Source organism: Entelurus aequoreus, linkage group LG06 (genome assembly GCF_033978785.1).
Source record: "Entelurus aequoreus isolate RoL-2023_Sb linkage group LG06, RoL_Eaeq_v1.1, whole genome shotgun sequence".
NCBI classification, from domain to species: domain Eukaryota; kingdom Metazoa; phylum Chordata; class Actinopteri; order Syngnathiformes; family Syngnathidae; genus Entelurus; species Entelurus aequoreus.
Window position 1 is genome coordinate 48050022 of NC_084736.1, and position 25397 is coordinate 48075418.

The 25397-nt window shown below is 36.3% G+C and overlaps 1 protein-coding gene across 1 annotated transcript in view; it reads left to right on the top strand.

Moving 5' to 3' along the window:
* The first annotated feature begins 12127 nt into the window (after positions 1–12127).
* Positions 12128–25397, top strand: part of iqgap2 (IQ motif containing GTPase activating protein 2) — a 108036-nt gene continuing 94766 nt past the window's right edge. The window contains exon 1 of the mRNA XM_062050902.1: positions 12128–12492. Within this exon, the coding sequence (XP_061906886.1) occupies positions 12447–12492 (46 nt within the window). The 5' untranslated portion in view covers positions 12128–12446. The remainder of the gene's footprint in view (positions 12493–25397) is intronic.

A 25397-nucleotide genomic window follows, 5' to 3' on the forward strand; every position in this document is an offset into this window, starting at 1 on the left:
GATCTGACAACGTTATGCGTTGCAATGATGGCAGCGTGAAGCCGATTCTTCATTACAGTATTGTCCAACTACACTTAAGAAAAAATGTCTCTTCTGGTTTTGCTTTGTGTTTTGTTTGCTTGCGACTGTGATAATGACATGCCGTGCTGCTTTCCTCTTTGGGGACAAAAAGAAACAACTACTTAGATCAGGGGTGTCAAACTCATTGTAGATCGGGGGCCACGTTGAGAAAAATCTACTCCCAAGTGGGCCAGACTGGTAAAATCACGGCACGATAACCATACTTGCCAACCCTCCCGATTTTCCCGGGAGACTCACGAATTTCAGTGCCCCTCCCGAAAATCTCTCGGTGCAACCATTCTCCCGAATTTCCCCCGATTTCCACCCGGACGACAATATTGGGGGCGTGTCTTAAAGGCACTGCCTTTAGCGTCCTCCACAACCTGTTGTCACGTCCGCTTTTCCTCCATGTAAACAGCGTGCCGGCCCACTCACATAATATATGCGGCTTTTACACACACATTAGTGAATGCAAGGCCACACTGAGGGTGGACGTATAAACAAATTTAACACTGTTACAAATATGCGCCACACTGTGAACCCACACCAAACAAGAATGACAAACACATTTCGGGAGAACGTCCGCACTGTAACACAACATAAACACAACAGAACAAATACCCAGAACCCCTTGCAGCACTAACTCTTCCAGGACGCTACAATACACACCCCTGCTACCAACAAACACCCCCCGCTCCCACACCTCAACCACGCGCCCCCCCCCCCCCAACTCCCGAATTCGGGGGTCTCAAGGTTGGCAAGTATGACGATAACTTAAAAATAAAGACAATTTAAGATTTTTTTCTTTGTTAAAAAATAGAACAAACACATTCTGTAAATGTAGAAATTATAATGTTGTTGGCTTTTTTTTACACTTACATGTTGCGGTTAATAGTATTCTATCTTTATTTGTCGTTATTTATACTTTCTGAATAAATTATGAGATAATGTTCATCAGTCAACTCATTGGTTTTTATTTTCAATCTATCAAGATAAAAAAGTGATATAAAAATCAAATTATAGGATGTTATTTATGTAGTTTGATCATTTTCCTCGATTGATGTGATGTGATCATGTGGGTTTTTTTTTTTTACATATGTAGCATAATCTACAGATACAATTAATTGCTATTGCGACATCCAGTGGACACATTTAGAACAGCAGTTTCTTTCATTAAAAAATTTCGGCTCATTTTTATACCTAGCAAACTCATCCCGGTTTAGGCCTTAATTTTGACACCACTGACCTAGATACTAAATGGCCTTTTTAAATGTGCCTCTCCTGCGCTGGAGCAGACGCCCGATGTCATGTGAGGCTATAACAAGCGGAATCTACACTGGTCGTGTTAATGAAATCAGAATACAGCAGTACCTCAACTTACAAGCCTAGTTGGTTCCGTGACAGAGCTCTTAAAGGGGAACTGCACTTTTTTTTTGGAATTGTGCCTATCGCTCACAATCATTGTGAAAGAAAATTAACATGAGTTAAAGTAACTTGACGTAAATAAAAGTCCGCTTATGCCAATTGGAGGTCCTCTATTCCGCCCATAAAATACAATTAAAAAACATTCAAAAACCGCCAACAATACTCCATTTATATTTTGTGATTGGAATATTAAACAAGTATTAGTGATATTGTTATTATAAACGCTAACACAGACAGATTATTTACAACGGCGCATGTGCCTATGTTGACATCATCAAGTGGTAAGCTGCTTCCTCGCCTCCTTTGCTCGTAGAACTTTATTCAAGACCAGGGGTGCCCATTATGTTGATCGCGAGCTACCGGTCGATCGCAGAGGGTGTGTCAGTCGACCTCCAGCCAGGCATTGAAAAACTAGACCTAAAAATTAGCGATCATAAATCTTCACTATGACGTCACTTTCGTCACTTGATTGACATTCAAGGCACCCGAGGGTCTTGTGAGATGATGCTGGCTGCTGCCAGCTCAGTGTGAAAGAAAAAAAGACCGTCAGGAAGGCAAGAAACAGCTTTTATTTCAACCGTACCTCTCGTCAAAACTCTAAAGATCGACTGCACAGTTCCTGTCTTCACAATAAAAGCGCTGCTCCATCCTGCCTGCGCTATCAAAATAAGAGTCTCCGAAAGCTAGCGCACACAAGCTAGCAAGCTACGGAGTTTGCCGCCAATGTATTTATTGTAAAGTGTATAAAAAGGAGTATGGAATCTGGACAAATAAAATGCCAAAACCAACCATTTTCTCCTCCACAATGTATAATCGAAAATGTGGAAGTTGTCAGCACTACTGTGAATCTTGTCTGATTCCAATCAATGCAAGTCATCAGAATCAGGTAATACACCTTATATTCTTGTCTGCATGAAAGAAAGGAATCTATATGTTAAACATACATGTATTTGTACACCTTTAACTTGTGAACAAAAACGGTTAAATAAATAGATAAATACAAATTATATATATTTCTACCGCTTGTCCCTTTCGTGGTCACGGGGGGGTGCTGCAGCCTATCTCAACTGCATTGGGGCAGAAGGCAGTCCTGGACAAGATATATATATATATATATATATATATATATATATATATATATATATATATATATATATATATATATATATATATATATATATATATATATATATATATATATATATATATATATATATATATATATATATATATATATATATATATATATATATATATATATATATAATTTAAAAATATATATATAAATATATATATATATATATATATATATATATATATATATATATATATATATATATATATATATATATATATATATATATATATATATATATATATATATATACAGTATATATAAATATAAATGTATATACTGTATATATATATATATATATATATATATATATATGTATGTATATATATACAGTATACTGTATATATGTACGTATGTATATATATATATATATATATATATATATATATATATATATATATATATATATATATATATATATATATATATATATATATATATATATATATATATATATATATATATATATATATATATACAGTATATATAAATATAAATGTATATACTGTATATATATATATATATATATATATATATATATGTATGTATATATATACAGTATACTGTATATATGTACGTATGTATATATATATATATATATATATATATATATATATATATATATATATATATATATATATATATATATATATATATATATATGAGGTAGATCACCTCGACTTGGTCATTTAAAAAGTAGCTCGCCTGCTGAAAAAGTGTGGGCACCCCTGTTAGATCATAAATCATGTCTCTTACTTGGCTAGTAGGACGAGGACGTATTCCGACAAGTTGGTACACTTTGACAGCCAATATAGACGCGGGAATGGCAAGAACGACACGAAAAGACGCCTGGTTACACATTACTTTTCTTCGCGAGGATTATGATTCATTCTTCATCTAAATGGGCATATATGAACATGCAAGCAGTCTGCATTCTAATGACAGCAGACCTTATACAGTAAGTGATGTTTTATTATGTTTGCTGGCTCTCATGAAGTCTGCAGTGAGTAATAATCAGTGATGTTAAAAGAAAAGCGAATGTGGTGATGCGTTTTTAAAATAAATGCGCCGCGTATGGTCAAAATGATCAAAATACGTTAATATTAAATGTCATTATAAATGTGCCTGTTACTACATTACATATATACTTAAATCATGTCTATACAACATTGATGGAGGATTATGGATGTTTTTTAAAAGGCTTTATAGACAGAATAGCGTGGCTCCCGTAGGCTCCATTGTAAGCGGCCTTTTAATCACATTCATTTAATATTTAGAATGCATAAAAAAACAAATACATATGTGTTCTTGTCTTAAATAAGGATTGTAAATGATGCCCCCCCCAAAAAAAACTATAAAAAACTGCAGTTCCCCTTTAAAGTGTCATATTATGATGTTTTTTCTACATTTAAAACATTTCCTTATGTCTATATCAATGGTTCTCAAACTTTTTTCACCATGTACCACTTCAGAAAAACACTTGGCTCTCCAAGTACTACCACAATGACCAACATTTAAATACAGTTGCGGAGTAGGTTTAAGTATTCATTAAAAACAAGGCAGAGGTTTTATTTAACAAGTTTTTCAATATTTTGGCCACTGTAACATTACACACAGTTTTTTTTTTTTGTTTGTTTGTTTTTTTGTCCTGTCCAGCTTCTCAGGCAAATCATATAGTTGATGTAGATGCCCATATCGGCTGTTCAGATTTACTTTACAAAAGAAAAGTGTAGGATACTTCTCTTGTTGCCTTATTTGTATTTGACTTTATTAAATGTATTTATATTATCATTTGGTGCAGCCGGGCCGGAGCAGGAGTGGATAGAAAGAGAAAAAAAGGAAGACAGAGGGGGGAATTGTGGGGACAAGAGGGGGATTAGACACAGAGACAAAAACAACAACAGCAAACACAACAACAACAACAACTACAATAGAGCAACATCAGCAAATATGACATGTACAAATATGATAGTAAAAGTAATAGCAAATAAGCAGTTAGCGAAAATAAAAAATAATACAGAAATGACAATGAGCATTATTACACACAGTTTGAACAGTAACACTGTGTTTGAATATAGGAACATAAAACCCTGTACTTTAATTAAGTGATTATTTGGCATACCACTCGTGGTACACGTACCACGGTGAAATGGTGGTTCTTTGGTCAAAATGTTGCATAGATTATGATCTTCAAGTTGCTTTCTGACCGTCACTTCAGGATGCGCCATTTTGTAGGCGGTAGTTTTTTTACGTGCCTCCACTTCGACAGTGTCTTCTCCCCGCCATCCTTGTTGTACTTTTGTAACGCTTTGATAGCGAGACTACCGACGGATTAAGTTTGAATTGTATGCTACTTTGTATTAGAAATGGCAACAGCGGAGGATGCATGTGCATGTACGAGCCAGTCTACCCCACGACAAGAGGATAGAGAAAAACACGGCGCTTATTGGCGACACAGCGGACGACAATGGCGGACCCGTGCAAACCACTTACGATAAATCTCTAGTCCCTACCATTTCCAGATAATCCGCTGACATCTCCAATGGCAAAAACATCAACAAATGGGTCCCAAAATGGCTCTTTTCCCGTAAGTATAAAGAAAGGCAAGATTATTTTATAAATATCCCCCAAGGTTTGGTTTCACATTTTTGGGACTTATGCAGATCCCTAATACACAACAGCAGGCACCAATAGCTAAGAAAAGTTTGGTTTTGCATAATATAGCCCCCTTTTAACCTCTCCCATTGAAATTAATTGTATCAGTGCCTAGCATACGCAAAACACACAATTTTAACAGGTAAAACGGCGTTTAAAAATAAAAACAAACTTTGAAACAAGAAATAATTAATTACAAATAATACAATATACCTTGGAGAGTGGAATTCCACAGTATCTCCTTCTAGCTGCTTCTCTGTTAAACACTCCATCAGCAGCTTCTTCATATTTTCATGGATAAATGTCCGCCTTTTAGATACTATTTTAACATCCTTAGCTGACATTCTGCTTCAGTATGCTGCAGACTGTAATTGCTTCAACAAATTTGCTGCACGCTCTGTCAACTTTTGACGATTTCTTTGTTTAATTCAGTAAATATCCTCCACACTGTCCTTTACACTCACTTTGTTGCTTGAAAAAAAACAAAAAACGATTTATGTTCATCTCTAGCTACAAGCTAATGCCAGCGAGTAAGACCAGATGATGACATTTGTTACACAGACTAATGGTGGGAATGCTTTCTTGCAACTGAAAGCTAGCTGAGAGAGGGCTCTTATCTCAAAACACTCTTAAGTTGAGTGTGTATGGATTTAAAACCGTATTGGAGGTCAAGTCTAATTCAGTTTGCCTTTTATACAGATGGGCTTTTTTTTATTATTATTATTTTTCAGGGATTAAAGTAACAACTGACATCACTGGGCTTTATTCTTTTGTTATGCAACCCCTTTCTGAACTCAATAATAACGGACTTTAGTCCCAATTAAGTTTGTTTTGATGGTGGATGCACGTGAAAATCTCTGCCGTGGTTTATAGTCGTCCCTCTGAAGTAATAATTGTTCATTATAGATCAAATATTTTGAGAGTTAGAGCATTGATTCTCAAATTCTGGCTCTATCTAGTACAGACCTTGGCAAAATACGGCCCGCGGGCCACATGCGGCCCATTAAGATTTTCAATCCGGCCCGCCGGACGTTCGACATAATTCTTTTAGACCTTTAACATCAAAACTGTAGCCGCCATTATGATGTGCAGTGCTATTTTTAAATGACCGTAAGTCTTGAACTATAGAAAGTATTTCAATGACTGAAATCTGTGCTTTTGAGTGATATACGAGTTGTTACGGTAATCTACGTCACAGCAGCTCAGACGAGGAACAAAGCAGAGTGGGCGGGTTTTGTGTCAGGAACAGATGCGCAAGCAATTTTGTACAACAAATGTCTGCATAAAAGTGATAATATATCATATTGTAGGTGTTTATTACACTTTGCATTCATATTTTGTTAATATTCAGTGTTTTATTGACCATAGTTAATATTGTAAATCCCACTTTCTTTATTTCAATGTACAAACCCCGTTTCCATATGAGTTGGGAAATTGTGTTAGATGTAAATATAAACGGAATACAATGATTTGCAAATCCTTTTCAACCCATATTCAATTGAATGCACTACAAAGACAAGATATTTGATGTTCAAACTCATAAACTTTATTATTTTTTTGCAAATAATAATTAACTTAGAATTTCATGGCTGCAACACGTGCCAAAGTAGTTGGGAAAGGGCATGTTCACCACTGTGTTACATGGCCTTTCCTTTTAACAACACTCAGTAAACGTTTGGGAACTGAGGAGACACATTTTTTAAGCTTCTCAGGTGGAATTATTTCCCATTCTTGCTTGATGAACAGCTTAAGTTGTTCAACAGTCCGGGGGTCTCCGTTGTGGTATTTTAGGCTTCATAATGCGCCACACATTTTCAATGGGAGACAGGTCTGGACTACAGGCAGGCCAGTCTAGTACCCTCACTCTTTTACTATGAAGCCACGTTGATGTAACACGTGGCTTGGCATTGTCTTGCTGAAATAAGCAGGGGCGTCCATGGTAACGTTGCTTGGATGGCAACATATGTTGCTCCAAAACCTGTATGTACCTTTCAGCATTATTGGCGCCTTCACAGATGTGTAAGTTACCCATGTCTTGGGCACTAATACACCCCCATACCATCACAGATGCTGGCTTTTCAACTTTGCGCCTATAACAATCCGGATGGTTCTTTTCCTCTTTTGTCTGGAGGACACGAGTCCACAGTTTCCAAAAACAATTTGAAATGTGGACTCGTCAGACCACAGAACACTTTTCCACTTTGTATCAGTCCATCTTAGATGAGCTCAGGCCCAGCGAAGCCGACTGCGTTTCTGGGTGTTGTTGATAAACGGTTTTCGCCTTGCATAGGAGAGTTTTATCTTGCACTTACAGATGTAGCGACCAACTGTAGTTACTGACAGTGGGTTTCTGAAGTGTTCCTGAGCCCATGTGGTGATATCCTTTACACACTGATGTCACTTGTTGATGCAGTACAGCCTGAGGGATCGAAGGTCACGGGCTTAGCTGCTTACGTGCAGTGATTTCTCCAGATTCTCTGAACCCTTTGATGATATTACGGACCGTCGATGGTGAAATTCCTAAATTCCTTGCAATAGCTGGTTGAGAAAGGTTTTTCTTAAACTGTTCAACAATTTGCTCACGCATTTGTTGACAAAGTGGTGACCCTCGCCCCATCCTTGTTTGTGAATGACTGAGCATTTCATGGAATCTACTTTTATACCCAATCATGGCACCCACCTGTTCCCAATTTGCCTGTTCACCTGTAGGATGTTCCAAATAAGTGTTTGATGAGCATTCTTCAACTTTATCAGTATTTATTGCCACCTTTCCCAACTTCTTTGTCACGTGTTGCTGGCATCAAATTCTAAAGTTAATGATTATTTGCAACAAAAAAAAATGTTTATCAGTTTGAACATCAAATATGTTGTCTTTGTAGCATATTCAACTGAATATGGGTTGAAAATGATTTGAAAATCATTGTATTCCGTTTATATTTACATCTAACACAATTTCCCAACTCATATGAAAACGGGGTTCGTACATTTTGGGTGTCCCATTCAGTAAAAAAAATTAAAATTCCATTCCGTTTTTTTGAGGTGGTCTGTTTTTAGAATTCTATCGGACATTGTGACTTTTGGTATTAGTGTTTCTGAAAGTAAGGGACCCAATCACACATACTGTACAGCAAATTTTTACAGCTAAATATAATTTATACACACATACACATTGGCCCCCCGGACACATTTTTTCTGTCAATGTGGCCCCCGAGTCAAAATAGTTGCCCAGCTCTGATCTAGTGGTACATAATTTGAATCACTTAATTAAATACAGTGTTACTGTTCAAACCATGTGTAATGTTACAATGGCCAACAATGTTAAATACATTTGACTTGTTTTAATTAATATTTAGACCTACTGTGCTACTGTATTTTAACGTTGGTCATTATGGTGTTACTTGGAGAGCCAAGTAGTTTCTGAGGTGGTACTTGGTAAAAAAAAAAAAAAAGTTGAGAACCACTGAGCTAGAGCATTTTTTTAAATTTTTTTTACGACCTTCTAAATATGTTTTTTTTTAACATTATAAGAGTCTTCTAGTCATGAAGTAATACCCTTCAGACAACTTTACACTCTTTTAATCCAATATATTAGCACTGTCTGAGGCAGAGCCAATCAGTGGCCACAATACTGAACAGCAAGCTCTGATTGGTTTGGTCCAATGCTACTGTCGTATCCATATTCATAGTTTATGTAGCCATTTTTATGCTTGAAAATGCCTATTTTAGGGCCAACAAATTTAGAATAAGCTTTCAAAAAATAAAATAAATTATGTTGCAAGGGACGATTGTATGACAATATACTCTAAATATTCATCTATATTATATGTGTGCTACCCAAACATGCACTGATATAGTAAGTGGTGTACTACATGCAAGAAGAGTGTTAATAATAATAAATTACAATAATCCATAATAATGGAATGTGATAATATCATGGAGAGTATTTTGTTTGAGATATTGGATGAATTTATTTTAGGTACTGTACTGTATCTTATGTGTGTGTGTGTGAGTGTGAGTGTAAGCATGCATGTGTATGCACACACCTACTTGTGTGTGCATTCCAGAGTGTAAATAATGTACATAATCAAAGCTAATATTAGTGAGCGTCAGGAATACATGTGTGTCCACTACTATGTCCATGTTGTACATCTTTGTGTGTCCTTGGCTTCTCCCTGACTCCCTTCTGTATGCGTGTGTATTTAATTGCATGGAAAAAAATCTGATATTTTGTGCGATTGGTTTTGTTTTGTTGATTCCTCCTGCGAAAAACAAAGGCAATATTCAATGGTTTGTTGAGGGGGAAAATGTGAATGTATCACTCTTGCAAGTTGTGTCCATCCTCTTCACCAGAGGTAATCAAATAAATAAAAAGTCGTGTGTGTTGTTGTGAATATCGGGCCTGCCAAGTCATTGCTGAAAGTGGCTGTTCCGAGGTCATTAAGTGTGAAAATATGTGGAGAAAGGAATGCCGAAATGATATGAATATGTTGGGAATTGCAGTCTGTGTTGCTTTTAAAATATGAACAATAAAAAAAAAAAAGATGTTTACTTGCAAATAATTTTCTGTGTTTCTTTTTCACTGCTAGGAGAAATATTACTTTACAGCACTTCCCAGATTATTTGTGTTGTATTAATACAACAACAGTGCATACTTGCCTATCATATTATTTGTTTTTAAAATAACTACTCCGTAAAATAAAACATTTTTTGCACGTGTTTCTACACTATTGTGATTGGTGCACAACTATGGACATACATGACAAAGCCGCTCTATAAAAATGTGTTTCTCTGCATACTCTAGTTTACACTAGTTTTGTAAAGAGACGGTCCACAGTGTAATTGTGACTTCACCCGTGACCCTAGAAATTAAATTGTATTATTAAATTGCGACATATTTTTACCTGACCCTTTTTATGTTCTATATAAATGTATAGCACCAAAAAGATTCATGCTTCTAATAAAATTCATGCTTCTAATAAAATTGTATTATTTATATATTTTCTTAATGTATATATATATATATATATATATATATATATATATATATATATATATATATATATATATATATATATATATATATATATATATATATATATATATATATACATATATTTACATAAATGCATATATATGTGTGTATATATCTATATATTTATATGCCTATATAAACACATATACACGTTGTGTCCTAGGGCAGGACACTTCACCCTTGCCCCCGGTGCCGCTCACACCGGTGAATGAATGTTGAATGAATGATTGGTCGTGGTCGGAGGGGCCGTAGGCGCAAATTGGCAGCCACGCTTCCGTCAGTCTACCCCAGGGCAGCTGTGGCTACGAAAGTAGCTTACCACCAGGTGTGAATGAATTATGGGTTTTTAACATGTAAAGCGACTTTGAGTACTTAGAAACGCGCTATATAAATCCCAGGTATTTTTATTATATATATATATATATATATATATATATATATATATATATATATATATATATATATATATATATATATATATATATATATATATATATATATATATATATATATATATATATATACACACATATTATATATATTTATATATGTGCATATATACATATATTTATATGTATACATACATATATTTATATCTATATATACATATAGTTATATGTATACATAAATGTATTTATATCTATATATACATACATACATATACACATAAATATATATATATATATATACAGATATATATACATATATATATATACATATATATACATATATATATATATATATATATATATATATATATATATATATATATATATATATATATATATATATATATATATATATACATATATGCATATATATGTGTATATATCCATATATTTATATGTATATATACACATATATATATTATATATATTTATATATGTGCATATATACATATATTTATATGTATACATACATATATTTATATCTATATATACATACATACATATATACATAAATATATATACATATATATAGACATATATATATATATATATATATATATATATATATATATATATATATATATATATATATATATATATATATATATAAATAAAATTAAAAAAAAAAAAAAAAAAAAAATATATATATATATATATATATATATATATATATATATATATATGTATATATATGTATATATATATATATATATATATATATAAGAAAAATACAAGCTTCATGGTTTGTGCTGAAAAATCTATACACCAGAATATATATATATATATATATATATATATATATATATATATATATATATATATATATATATATATATATATATATATATACATATATAAATATATATGAAAATATACATAGTACATACATTTTTCTTTATTTGTCTTAGACCAAATGGATAAAGGATAAAAACTGTCAAAATAGGTTTCAAGGCAACATTGTACTTTTTCCATTTATATTGTGCTTTTTATGTATTGTTCCCATATTTCACAGTTTTTCTTTGTAGTTTCATTTATGTATTTATTTATTTTAAATTTCTGTAATGTGCCTCACTCTGGACAGCCCTGACTTAAAAAACCCCGCCTTTTGTCACATCGTTTTTAGTGCCAATCTTAAGCATTAATCCAATCTTAAATGAATTGATTAATTCATACAACGACCACTTCAATTTACAGACAAAAAACGAGTGTGTGCAACAGTCCGTTCATTATTATATCATTATCGCTGAAAAGTCATTTTCACATATCAACGAGAAAGAACACACGCAAACGCCACACTCCCTTGACTAAACCGGAGCGTTTCCGAAGAGTGTAGAAATATACATACTTTTCGCAGCGTTGGTGAACGCAACACAGGACTACTCCTTCTTCTGACCAGCAGGGAGCGCAGGGAGCTCCGCTTTTTCCCTGCCCATAAACCGTTTGAACGTTTCCACGTCATAGTCACTTTGTTGAGAAGTCCCATCAAAGAGGCGCACACCATGGGGACTAACTGTCACAAGGGGAGTTTCTGACAACCTTCATTCTCCTTTAATATTCAAAAAAGAACACCTTTTATTGATTAGCTCCGTGTATTGACTGACACGCTCCAACGAGCGCGTGTTTGGACGTTCGCTTGAAAAAAGAAAAAAAAAAGTTGCAGGGGTTTCATCAGCGGAGGAAACGAGGCAGGATGTATCATGAAGAAGCGGCTTCCCTACATAAGCCACGCTATGGAAGTAAGTTGCACTTTTTATTCTCAATTGTCATTTAAAACGCTGGTGAAATGACACCGGAAGTCGGCTGGTCGTTTGATGAGCAGCAGGTGGTTGAGCAGCACCTGACTCGTTACCTGGAGAAAGTGCTAAAGTGCTAAACAAACAAAAATGGCCTCCATTTATTTATTTATTTATTTTAACACCAAATTCTGTTTAAACTTCAACATCTGCACATTTTGACTTTCCACTCTGTTTATTCAACACATCCGCCACATAAGGTCTTTTCTCATCTGGTTAAGCATTAACTGAAGTGGAAAACAAACAAACTGTCAAGTCATCATTAGGGGCTTCAGTAAAGATGTACTGTAGTTGATCTTGTCACAGTACACATGAGGGCAAAGTGCACGTTTTAAGAGATAAGGCCAATCAATTGTGTCATCTGTGCAGACACACATTGGGAGGTGTGTGCCTGCAGGGCCTACAGGTGCAAATGTTAGCCGAGCACACACAGGACAGCCCAAAGGTATCATTTGCAAATGTTCGCTCCTGAGTTTGCATGCTCTAAAAAAACCGACAAAAGTTAAATAATTTTTTACTCAAATCAACCTCTGTCTCTCCCAGAACCTAAATAACAGAATGAGTCAACACCAAAAAGTCCCATGATGATGTGCACACAAAGGCAACAAAACCTTCATCCTGTGGGTTAAATATACCATTCAAAAGTGCAGGAAGTGTGCATGTTAGTTAGTATTGTTGATTTCCGCATGCAGAGAAACTTCACAGAATGTCCTAAAGATACGATCCCAGATTTTTTTCCCCCAAAAAATTTGATTTACGATTTTTTTCGACCCCCCCCCCCCTACTTTTTAAAGAAACCAATTCATACAAACGACAGCGATAATTTAAGTTTTACTTTTATTTGGTCCAAAACTAGTAGTTTGAAATGGCACTGCATCTTAAAGGCCTACTGAAACCCACTACTACCGACCACGCAGTCTGATAGTTTATATATCAATGATGAAATCTTAACATTGCAACACATGCCAATACGGCCGGGTTAGATTACTAAAGTGCAATTTTAAATTTCCCGTGAAATATCCTGCTGAAAACGTCTCGGTATGATGACGCCTGCGTGTGACGTCACGGATTGTAGAGGACATTTTGGGACAGCATTGTGGCCAGCTATTAAGTCGTCTGTTTTCATCGCAAAATTCCACAGTATTCTGGACATCTGTGTTGGTGAATCGTTTGCAATTTGTTCAATGAACAATGGAGACAGCAAAGAAGAAAGCTGTAGGTGGGAAGCGGTGTATTTCGGCCGGCTAGCTGCAGCAACACAAACACAGCCGATGTTTCATTGTTTACATTCCCGAAAGATGACAGTCAAGCTTTACCATTGGCCTGTGGAGAACTGGGACAACAGAGACTCTTACCAGGAGGACTTTGAGTTGGATACGCAGACGCGGTACCGTGAGTACGCAACCAGAATGTTGCCATAAGCATTTTGTTTAATTTGTATGTGTAACGCAGTACGCAGCTGCGGCTTCCAAACATTTGATCGCTTTGGGACTTTGGGGAAATATATGTGCTGTATGAACTTTGGGGAGGTGAACGGTACTTTGGGCTGTGGGATTGAGTGTGTTGTGCGGGTGTTTGATTTGTATTGGCGGATTATATGGACGGGAAAGGGGAGGTGTTTGTTATGCGGGATTCATTTGTGGCATATTAAACATAAGCCTGGTTGTGTTGTGGCTAACAGAGTATATATATGTTTTGTGTTTATTTACTGTTGTAGTCATTCCCAGCTGAATATCAGGTCCCACCCGCCTCTCACAGCATCTTCCCTATCTAAATCGCTTCCACTGCCCTCTAGTCTTTCACTCTCCCTTTCCTCATGCACGAATCTTTCATCCTCGCTCAAATTAATGGGGAAATCGTCGCTTTCTTGGTCCAAATCGCTCTCGCTGCTGGTGGCCATGATTGTAAACAATGTGCAGATGTGAGGAGCTCCACAACCGGTGACGTCACGCGCATATCGTCTGCTACTTCCGGTACAGGCAAGGCTTTTTTATCAGCGACCAAAAGTTGCGAACTTTATCGTCGATGTTCTCTACTAAATCCTTTCAGCAAAAATATGGCAATATCGCGAAATCATCAAGTATGACACATAGAATGGACCTGCTATCCCTGTTTAAATAAGAAAATCGCATTTCAGTAGGCCTTTAATCTTAGCTAAATTAAAATTTTTATAAATTCTGTTCATCCATTCACCCATTTTGTACTGCTTGTCCCTTTCGGGGTCGCGGGGGTCTCTGGAGCCTATCTCAGCTGCACCCTGGACAAGTCGCCACCTCATCACAAGGCCAACACAGATAGACAAGACAACATTCACACTCACATTCACACACTACGGCCAATTAAGTGTTGCCAATCAACCTATCCAGTTTCAGTTTATTTCGAACACCCATACGATACAATGTAATGCATCACATATTTCCAGTTTCATTACAGCACGTCCGAAAAGGAGTAGGAAGAAGCTGAGCTTATTTAATCCTATCCCTTTTCATACCAATTTTATCCCATTTCCTCGTTCTCTGTTTGTAACAGAACAGTGAATAAATAAATAATATACCATAGTAAGTAAACAAATATTAAATACATAAATAATCTTTATCTCAAAAGAAAAATAAAATGGTTCAAGATGTTCATGATAATTATTGTTCTGTGTACTTTGTAAACACTTGTAGTTTGAATTGATTTCTCTTTAGATCAGATATAAATTGGACTTTGTATAAAATAATTTTCAAAACACAAATGAAATTTAGCTATTGTAGCTAATTCTGTTACAATTACTGTGACACTTTTGCTCGTATGTTGATCAAAATCCATTGTTCTAATCAAAGAGAGAGTCAGAGTAAGGGATTCCTATGGGAGGCAAAACTTCTGTGTTGAAAAGAATACTTCTGTAACAAAAATGTATCTCTAAGACTACGATTACATTGCAGGCCAAAGTGGCCCAAATCTTATTTTTTTCGAAATCATTGTTTTATGATTACAATGCAAGTAAAATGTGATCTTTGTCAGACTCCAGTTTAAACACACACAGACCCCAATGTGGCCCCAATGTGGCCTCGACGTCACATCAATGCGCAGTTTGATAGTGAAAATAAAGGAAGTTGACCGGAATCCATAAATGAACAAGGAAGTTGTTACTACTACTACTACTACAAACTAAAAGTCACCACAGCATAAAATCCCACCTTAAAATGTGATGGCTTTTGATAGTCAAACACTCCAAAATGATGGAATGTCTGTCAGAAATTGGCATATCTTCACAAAGAGGTATTTGGATTTGGGAACAAACAGCTGTCATACGAACTGATTGGGGAACGACCAAAACATTTAATATTAAAAAAGGAGTAAGACAAGGTTGTGTATTGTCACCGTGTCTGTTTAATTTATATACCGAAAACATTTTCAGAGAAGTCGAAAACATGGCAGGTTTATCTATAGGAGGTCTCAACACAAACAACCTACGATATGCTAACAGGACATCCTTATTAGCTGTAAACATAAACAACTTCTAACTGCCTGAATGATAAAGGCAAACCGTATGGAATGGAAATGAATGTAACAAAAAAACAAAGCAATGGTAGTGAGCATTAGTCAACCAGTTCCTCAAGTAAACCTTAAAATAGATGGCAAATCTATAGAACAAGTATCAAATATGGTATATCGTGGTCAGATGCAGTTTGAAAATGGAAGAACTGATAACGAAATAAAAATAAGAATTGAAATTGCTAGGAAATCATATGAAAATATATCAAAACTACTAACATCACAAAAAATAAACATTGAAGCACGGAAAATAATGCTGAAATGCGGTGTGGTCTACCCCACTGTATGCATCTGAGACATGGACCTTAACTAAATCTTCAAAGCTGCACAAGTTTACATGCATGCAATGATTTGATCCCACATGTCTTATTGTGCCATGGTCTGGGGACAGGCCACGAAAGCCCCTGTTGTCATTATATAAACAAACACTAAAGATATTTGACCAAAAACCAATGAAGCCTCATCACTGCCATATTACTCAAAAATATAACATGATGAGTTTTGATAATTTTATACATTTGTCATTTTTAAAAACTATTTTTAAGTGTCTTTATGGATTAGCCCCTGATGTGATGTGTAAAGAAAGACAAAGATACAGTAGTGAAGGTGTGCAGACATGGGAGCTGTAGAGTGAAAAGGTGCCGGACCACTCTGGGTCAGTCTGCGTTCTCAGTGAAGGCCTCACATCTGTGGAACTCTTTGCCACTGGAGTTAAAGTCACAGTTGGACATTAAACTTTTCTCCACAAAACTGAAAAAGTGGCTTAAGGAAAATCAGAAATGTGAGCACTAGACCTGGGTAGTTTTCACTTTTCTCCAGGCCCACTGAAATGAAATTTTCTTATTTAAACGAGGATAGCAGGTCCATTCTATGTGTCATTAAGGCTGCAGCTAATGATTATTTTTCTACCGATTAATCTATAGATTATTTTTTTCGATTAATCGGTTAATCTATAGATTTTTCCTTTTACCGATTATTTTTTTTATTTAAAATGAAGATGAAAAAATAAATGTAGGCCAGTTTTTTCAAAAGGCATGGCTTTTATTTACAAAAAAAAAAGTATGGCCACTCAGTCAACATTGACAACAACATGACAAAATATTCTGTGACAATGTAAACATTTAAAACTTTTAACATTTAACAAAATTAAAAGTAGCTTATTTGCTTTTTAATGTGCAAATATAAAAGTAAACATCCAGTGCAAATCTTAATATTCTGCAATAGTATAAGCATTTCAAAAGTAAAAGTATTGCTTATTTTGCTTTAAAATGTGCAACAATAAAGATAAACATCCAATACAAAAAAGGGCCAATCTAAATATTCTGGAGCACTGTAAACATTAAGTATTGTTTTAAAAATGTGCAAAATAAACATCCAGTCCAACACAGTACACAATAACCAATTCTACTCATTCCAGTGAGTGACTAACAGTTGTAATGAAGAAAGGTTAGCATGTCTACATGCTCTGGGGTGAGGTTGGTTCTTTTCTTGTTTACAATATTCCCAGCAGCTGAAAATAGGCACTCAGAAGGGGTCGATGTGGCTGGAACTGAGAGGTAATTAGCCTTCACCTCAAGCCAGGACTGCGAGTGAGCTGAGCTGCAGTTTAAGTTTCTAGAAGGTCAACGGGCTCATAGTGATGTTACGAGTAGTTGACTGGGAGGTGTTTATTATCATTTGGGGAGAGTCCCCTGCCTGATGCTCACCTGCTAAACACCTATCTGCTCGACGCTGACTACATGCGCTCTGAATACGCACTGCTGATTGGCTGTTAACGCTCTGAATACGCACTGCTGATTGGCTGTTGGCGCTTTCTGTGTACCAATCAGATGGTTGTGTGGGTGGGACAATGCTGCGTGCTGAGACAGAGGCAGAAGGAGAAAAGCAGCTTGTTGAGACTTTAGCTTTAGCTTAGAAACACGTTCGGTACACCCCCGTACCGAACCGAAAGCCCCGTACCGAAACGGTTCAATACAAAACACGTACCGTTACACCCCTAGCAGATACAAATGACACATTCATGTTTTTGTGTAATGATGACAACGTATGCCCACGCGGACGATTGACTATTTGATGGTTGATGGTTTTCTTTTCAAATGTTCTTCATAGCCGTTGTGCTGCTGTGATAGGCCATTTCCGCTCGACACAGTGTATACAACAACGTTATTAGGCCGTGTATTGAAATACTCCCACACTTTTGACGACTTTTGGCGTGCTTTTTCCCCCTCGCTCGCACCGCTCGCATCGTCTGCTTTGCGCTCTGCCATGACGGTAGTGTGACGTAAATATGCGACGCGTCGACGCACAAAAAACGGCGTCGACGTATTTACGTAACCGATGACGTCGTCTTTTCAGCCTTATGTGTCATACTTGATCATTTCGCGATATTGCCATATTTTTGCTGAAAGGATTTAGTAGAGAACATCGACGATAAAGTTCGCAACTTTTGGTTGCTGATAAAAAAGCCTTGCCTGTACCGGAAGTAGCGTGACGTCACAGGTTGAAGAGCTCCTCACATCTGCACATTGTTTACACCAGCAGCGAGAGCGATTCGGACCGAAAAAAACGACGATTACCCCATTAATTTGAGCGAGGGTGAAAGATTTGTGAATGAGGAAAGTGAGAGTGAAGGATTAGAGTGCAGTGCAGGACGCCAGGGTGTATCTTTTTTCACTCTGACCGTAATTTAGGTACAAGCGCTCATTGGATTCCACACTTTCTCCTTTTTCTATTGTGGATCACGGATTTGTATTTTAAACCACCTCGGATACTATATCCTCTTGAAAATGAGAGTCGAGAACGTGAAATGGACATTCACAGTGACTTTAACTCCACGACAATACAACGGTGAAGCACTTTAGCTTTGGAGCTAACGTGATAGCATCGTGCTTAACTGCGGATAGAAACAGAAGAAACATGCCCCTGACTGGAAGGATAGACAGAAGATCAACAATGCTACTATTACGAGACACCGAACCAAACCCTGGACCTGTAACCACACGGTTAATGCTGTCCAGCCTGGCGAAGCCTAGCAATGCTGTTGCTAACGACGCCATGGAAGCTAACTTAGCTACGGGACCTCGACAGAGCTATGCTAAAAACATTAGCTCTCCACCTACGCCAGCCCTCATCTGCTCATCAGCACCCGTGCTCACCTGCGTTCCAGCGATCGACGGCGCGACGAAGGACTTCACCCGATCATCGGTGCGGTCGGCGGCTAGCGTCGGATAGCGCGTCTGCTATCCAACTCAAAGTCCTCCTGGTTGTGTTGCTGTAGCCAGCCGCTAATACACCGATCCCACCTACAGCTTTCTTCTTTGCTGTCTCCATTGTTCATTAAACAAATTGCAAAAGATTCACCAACACAGATGTCCAGAATACTGTGTAATTTTTCGATGAAAACAGACGCTGTTTGTATTGGGAAACAATGGTGTCCCAATACTTCTGTTCAATCCGTGACGTCACGCGCATACGTCATCATCCAAAGACGTTTTCAACCGGAAGTTTAGCGGGAAATTTAAAATTGCACTTTATAAGTAAACCCGGCCGTATTGGCATGTGTTGCAATGTTAAGATTTCATCATTGATATATAAACTATCAGACTGCGTGGTCGGTAGTAGTGGGTTTCAGTAGGCCTTTTAACCAAGCTATTAGTGCACTTTTGTGCATGATGTCCCTAAGATGACATATCAAAACAACACTAAATTAAAGTGCACTTTTTGTACAGAACACCACTACAATAGTTTAAAACAAATACAGTGCACTTTTGTACATGATGTCACACAAGATATTTCAATAACTGTCAAATTAAAATGAGCTGCGTAATAGGAAGTCAAATAGTGTTTGTCCTTCACTATGTGGTAGGTTCCTGTGGACGTTATCTCCTTCTGTTGTTGAATTTTTTTTTTCATACGGTGCTGATCTGGAAATTGTTGCTTCCGCATTTTGTGGGTGTGGCACCGAACGGAGATGTTGTAATGCAGTTTCAAGCACTCTTCATGCTCCAGCGGGTGACTTTTCAAATGATGCTACAAATTAGCAGTTGTGCTACTTTTTGTAGCAACGCTTTTGCCGCATAATTGTTCAACATATTCCCGCTTGAAGCCAAACTACCGCCAGACGATGCACCCCGTGCTGTTTTTCTTGGGAATTAATTATTCCTCCATTTGTTACCAGATTCACACCTTCTCTCTCTCGTATTACCACTCTTAACGCACGGTTAGCATCACAGCTAATGTTACCCATGTAGCTACCTCTCTGCTCGGGGAGGGCGTGTGACATTGCATGCGTGACGTATGTAAGAAGGTGCGCTTGTTTTTCATGTCTCTGTAAGAAGGAGAGACAAGAAAGAGTGGGAAATGCATGCAGTGTAATACCCGCAGCTAAAAGCAACTGTGTGAGAACATATACTCGAATATCACGATATAGTCATTTTCTATATCGCACAGAGACTAACCCGCGATATATCGAGTATATCGATATATCGCCCAGCCCTATGCAAGTATACCCTTTAAATGCAATAAACTTGTATTTCTCATATTTTAACATTGTAACATTGGAATGTAACCTTGTAAATATCCAAGATACATAAAACAAACATATTAAAAATAATAAACTTGGTTCTGTTTTTGTTAAAAAGGGGTTGGGGGACCATTAAAAATACACTACCAATACAATAAATACAATGGCTAAATAAAGTAATTGTGACCAAAATGATCACGGTTGTCATTATTATCGCATTATTGTTGAAAGTGCTCAAAAAGTACTTACACACACACAAACATCTTTTAACCAAGTTGTATTCTTAGGGCAGAGTAAACATAAAATATTGTTCTGAAATCTTAAGAGCCATATATTCATTTGTATGTTTAAACATGTTTATCTTCTTCCAATTTAGTTTGTCAACATTTCAGGATGTTTTTTTTTATTTTTATGAATACAAATCGAGTGATCACTTCGTTTCACTTCTAGTTTATGTGACATCATGCAAGTTCACTTCCTGTTAAAAACAGTCTGTTTCAACGCAACTATGGAGTATATATGCCAATCACTTTGTTCAAAGACAGCACAGCCTTTATGTTAAACATAAATATTATGTGTTTATGTAAGATTAAATTGGGATATGGCGTTTGTTAATGGAAACAGATATTAAAGTATTTTGTTTTCATGTTAGCATTTAAGCTGCTGGCATGCTAATGCTATTCAGTCTATATTTTTATCAACATGTGTTTTTTTCGATGATTTTAATTTAATACAGTAATACTAACCGTCAGGGGTTTTACAGCAGTTATCATTACTACAGTTTATGTGCATGTAGTACAAACGCCCGCAGCTGCTGAAACAGCCCATAACAACGCATGTATAAGAACATTTATTGAGGCTGGCAATATTAGAGAGTTAATTTTCATATATAGTTTAATTGACTTATAGAATATCAGTAGGTCTACGTATCCCGATTATTGTTACTATAAAATTATCAAGGTTACCATAACAGTATAGAATGTGCTCAAAAAGTACTGATACAAACACTGAAATATATTACCAAATTTTACTTAAAAATCTTTCCTTGGCAGAAGAAACATTTAAATATTGTTGAGGATTTTTTGACAGACATATTATTTGAGTGTTTATCTTTTTAATTTGTGAAAGGTTTTAGTGTTTCTTAATTTAAAAAGGCAAAATAGGTGTTATTTGTAAAGGGAAAATACATTAATTTGTCTTGTTTTCATTTTAGCATTTAAGCTAGCTAGCGGTTAGCAAGTCAGTCAGTTAACGATGATTAAAATTTGAAATGACAATATTAAATGTATTTCTTTTTTGTTGCCTCGCTAGGAAGTAGGCTTTGCCATTAAGCTGAATTTCTTATTTGATTGCGCCCTACAAAGTGTTTATTCTGTAAGTATTGTACTTTTTACACACCAGCTGTTTGATTGTACCATGCATCTTAGTTGTAGTTGCGTTACCAAATTTGGAGGTGTTCAAATCTCCATGTATAATCACTAATGCTAATCAACAGCATGTCTATGGCAAATACGATGTCAATTAACATTGAGCTGGCGCATTTTGAAAAGTGGAGCTTTACTTTTGAGCTGTTTCTATTAGGTGTACTTGGGCATGCATACATAGAAATATGTAACATTACCTAGAAGCAGTCTGAACGAGTCTGCTCTGAAGGGTTTGTTTGCTTGCCAAATGTTTGAGTCAGACGTGACATCACGTGCAAAAAGGGTATTGAAATAGGGCATGGTTTAATTTTACGTGAATCAATACCTTGTCGTAATGATGGAATTTGGTCCATGCTTATAAATGTATCGGATTTGGTACCCATTCCTAGTTGTGAAAGTCTTTTTTAAGCTTAATATTTATACTAATTAATCAATTTGTTCAACCACTTTGTCTTGGCACATCAGTGAGCACACAACCTGCAGACAAAATCCACACAAAAGTAAAAGTGTCCTTCCAGACTCACCGGCGGCAACATCAAGTACACCTACTCCATTGCAGGTCTGACACCACTGCGAACTAAAAAACAATAATAGAAGTATACAATTTGTAAAGGCATGTTTTTCTCTATTATAAATGTACCCAATGAAGTGTCTGGTGATGTGCCATGTTCTTCTGGACCTCCATGTGAACAATTTCTTGTCGTATAATCGTCTATCGGGTTTTGGTCAGTGCATCCAAACAGGGGTTCACTCATCCAGAAATAACAAGCTCTGATTGGATTAGGCCACTGTAAGGATCCTTGTTAGAAGTAATTAAACTGCAGGTAAACGCCCTGTCAGAAGTCACTTGGGTCTGCCTGGTCTCCCGTCGTTCATTGTAGCTGACTTTCTCAGGGGTTCATTGAAAGTAATTTTAATTTATATTTGGGGGAACGTTTCATTATGTGAGTGTTAATGTGAGTTATTTTACTGCAATATGTATAAATGATAAAATGAACTACAAAGCTCATATAAAAAAAATACATAAGGTTGCCAGTAGGGTTGTCTCGATACCAATATTTTGGTACCGGTACCAAGATGTATTTCGATACTTTTCAATACTTTTCGATACTTTTCTAAATAAAGGTGACCACAAAAAAATGTCATTATTGGCTTTATTTTAACAAAAAATCTTACGGTACATTAAACATCTGTTTCTTACTGCAATCGAAGAACAATTTCATATTGTCATTCCCCATTCTATTATTTTGTCAAAATTATAAAGGACAAGCTGAAAAAACTAATTATTAATCTACTTGTTCATTTACTGTTAATACCTGGTTATTTTCCGTTTCCACATGTTCTATCTACACTTCTGTTAAAATGTAATAATCAATTATTCTTCTGTTGTTTGGATATTTTACTTTAGTTTTGGATGATACCACACATTTAGGTATTGATCCGATACCAAGTAGTTACAGGATCATACATTGGTCATCATTTAAATTCTCATGTGTCCAGGGACATATTTAATGAGTTTATAAACATAATATGAATACAAAAAATAAAAAAATAAAAAAAGATTTTGTGATGATAAAAAATATTGATGTAATCATTGTAGTATCGACTAGCTACGCTCTTGCACTTGGTATCATTACAGTGGATGTCAGGTTTGGATCCACCCATGGCATTTGTTTACATTGTGACGCCGGTGAGCTATTTTATCCTCCTACGGTGTGTAGTGAAGCATGTTTAGCTATTCCTCGTCCTGCAGGGAAGATACTTGTTAAAAATTAATTTTATTTGTTGCAATGGGGGCAAGGAGTAGTGATTTAGAAGTAGCTAAAACACTGCCGACTGCAGATAGATGTTATCTGCTACCTAGTTAGACATGTCTTAAAGCACCTCTTCCTGAGGTCGTTTCAGTGTTATAGCTTCACCTTTATCGTTAGTTTTCAAGACAAAATGCGTCAATTCTCCCTTTTCTGTCTACACACTGTGTCTGCTTGTAAGTACTCTGTGCGCTGCCGAACATGCTCCTCTGCTCGTAAAACCAGCAATGTAACGACATGATGACGACACGCCGTCATGCCTGTAAAATAAAAAAAAATATGGTGAACCGGTACTTTTCAAACAGAGTATAGTACCGTTTTCGATTCATTAGTGCCGCGATACTATACTAGTACTGGTATACCGTACAACTCTAGTGGCAAGACAAACTTCAATAATGAATAAAGTAGGGCTGGAGATATCGATTGTTTTAGTAAACCAGTAATCTGTCAATTATTGTGTTCGATTAGTCGAGTAATCAGATAAACACACTTCGTAGCCTTAATGAGTATTTTGAGGAAAATAGTTCAAATGTTTTTTTTGCTTGCCATACATAACCTTTCATTTTTTTCCCCTAATAAATGCACACTAGAGATGTAAAAATATGGTTATCAGTATTATTGCGGTATTGTTTGTTTTCAAAAAGTATTTATACACACAAGAAAAAAAAAACAGCTTTGTTTTATTAGTCAACATTGCAACTTTTTCTAAATTACATTTAACCTTTAAGCTTTTTTATTTCACTTTTGTTATGTTTTTGTTTATTTTAATAGTATTTTTAGAATGTGCCGTGGGCCGCAAATGGCCTCCGGGGCACACTTTTGACACCCCTGCAAAAGATAATAAAAAATTCAATCTGATAAATCTATGGATAAAAAGCAGAGCCTGGCGACGCAAGCGCGTTTATCATAAGTCTCTCGCTCTCTCTGTCTCTGCCCCTCCCTCACGAATGCTGCTGCATGCACAATTTGTTTTGTTTTTAACCCCTTCTTAACCCTGAACGTACATTGAAAATACACGCAACCCTAACTCAAAATGCCGGACATTTGAGGCATTTAAGAAACTCCGCCCTGACAGCTCCGCAAAAGAGGACATGTCCGGTGTAAGGAGGACGTATGGTCAGTCTATCGTAGCCCGTTAGCTGCTAGCATGCCCCTAACGGGCTATGCCTCAAATGCCGTGTGTTGTGCCTCGGTGTGCATTGTTTACACAACGTGCGTTATGCTACTTAATATGTCCGTGTGGAAACTCGTTCGGTACACCTCCGAACCGGAACTCCCGTACCGAAACGGTTCAATACAAATACACGTAACGTTACACCCCTAATAGACACTGTTACAAAACCCACTATTTGGAATGTTTTGTGTGTCGTATGCTCGCAATAAGGTGGCGACTTGCCCGGGGGTAGGGCTGCAGTCGACTAGTCGTCGACTATCTTAACGATTAGTCGACTAGTCGGATTATAAAGCATACAGTTATTCAGGCGCTCTAATTTAGCCAGCAACTTTTAAATTCATCTTGAGCTATTGTTAATTTATATAGTAACTATGCTG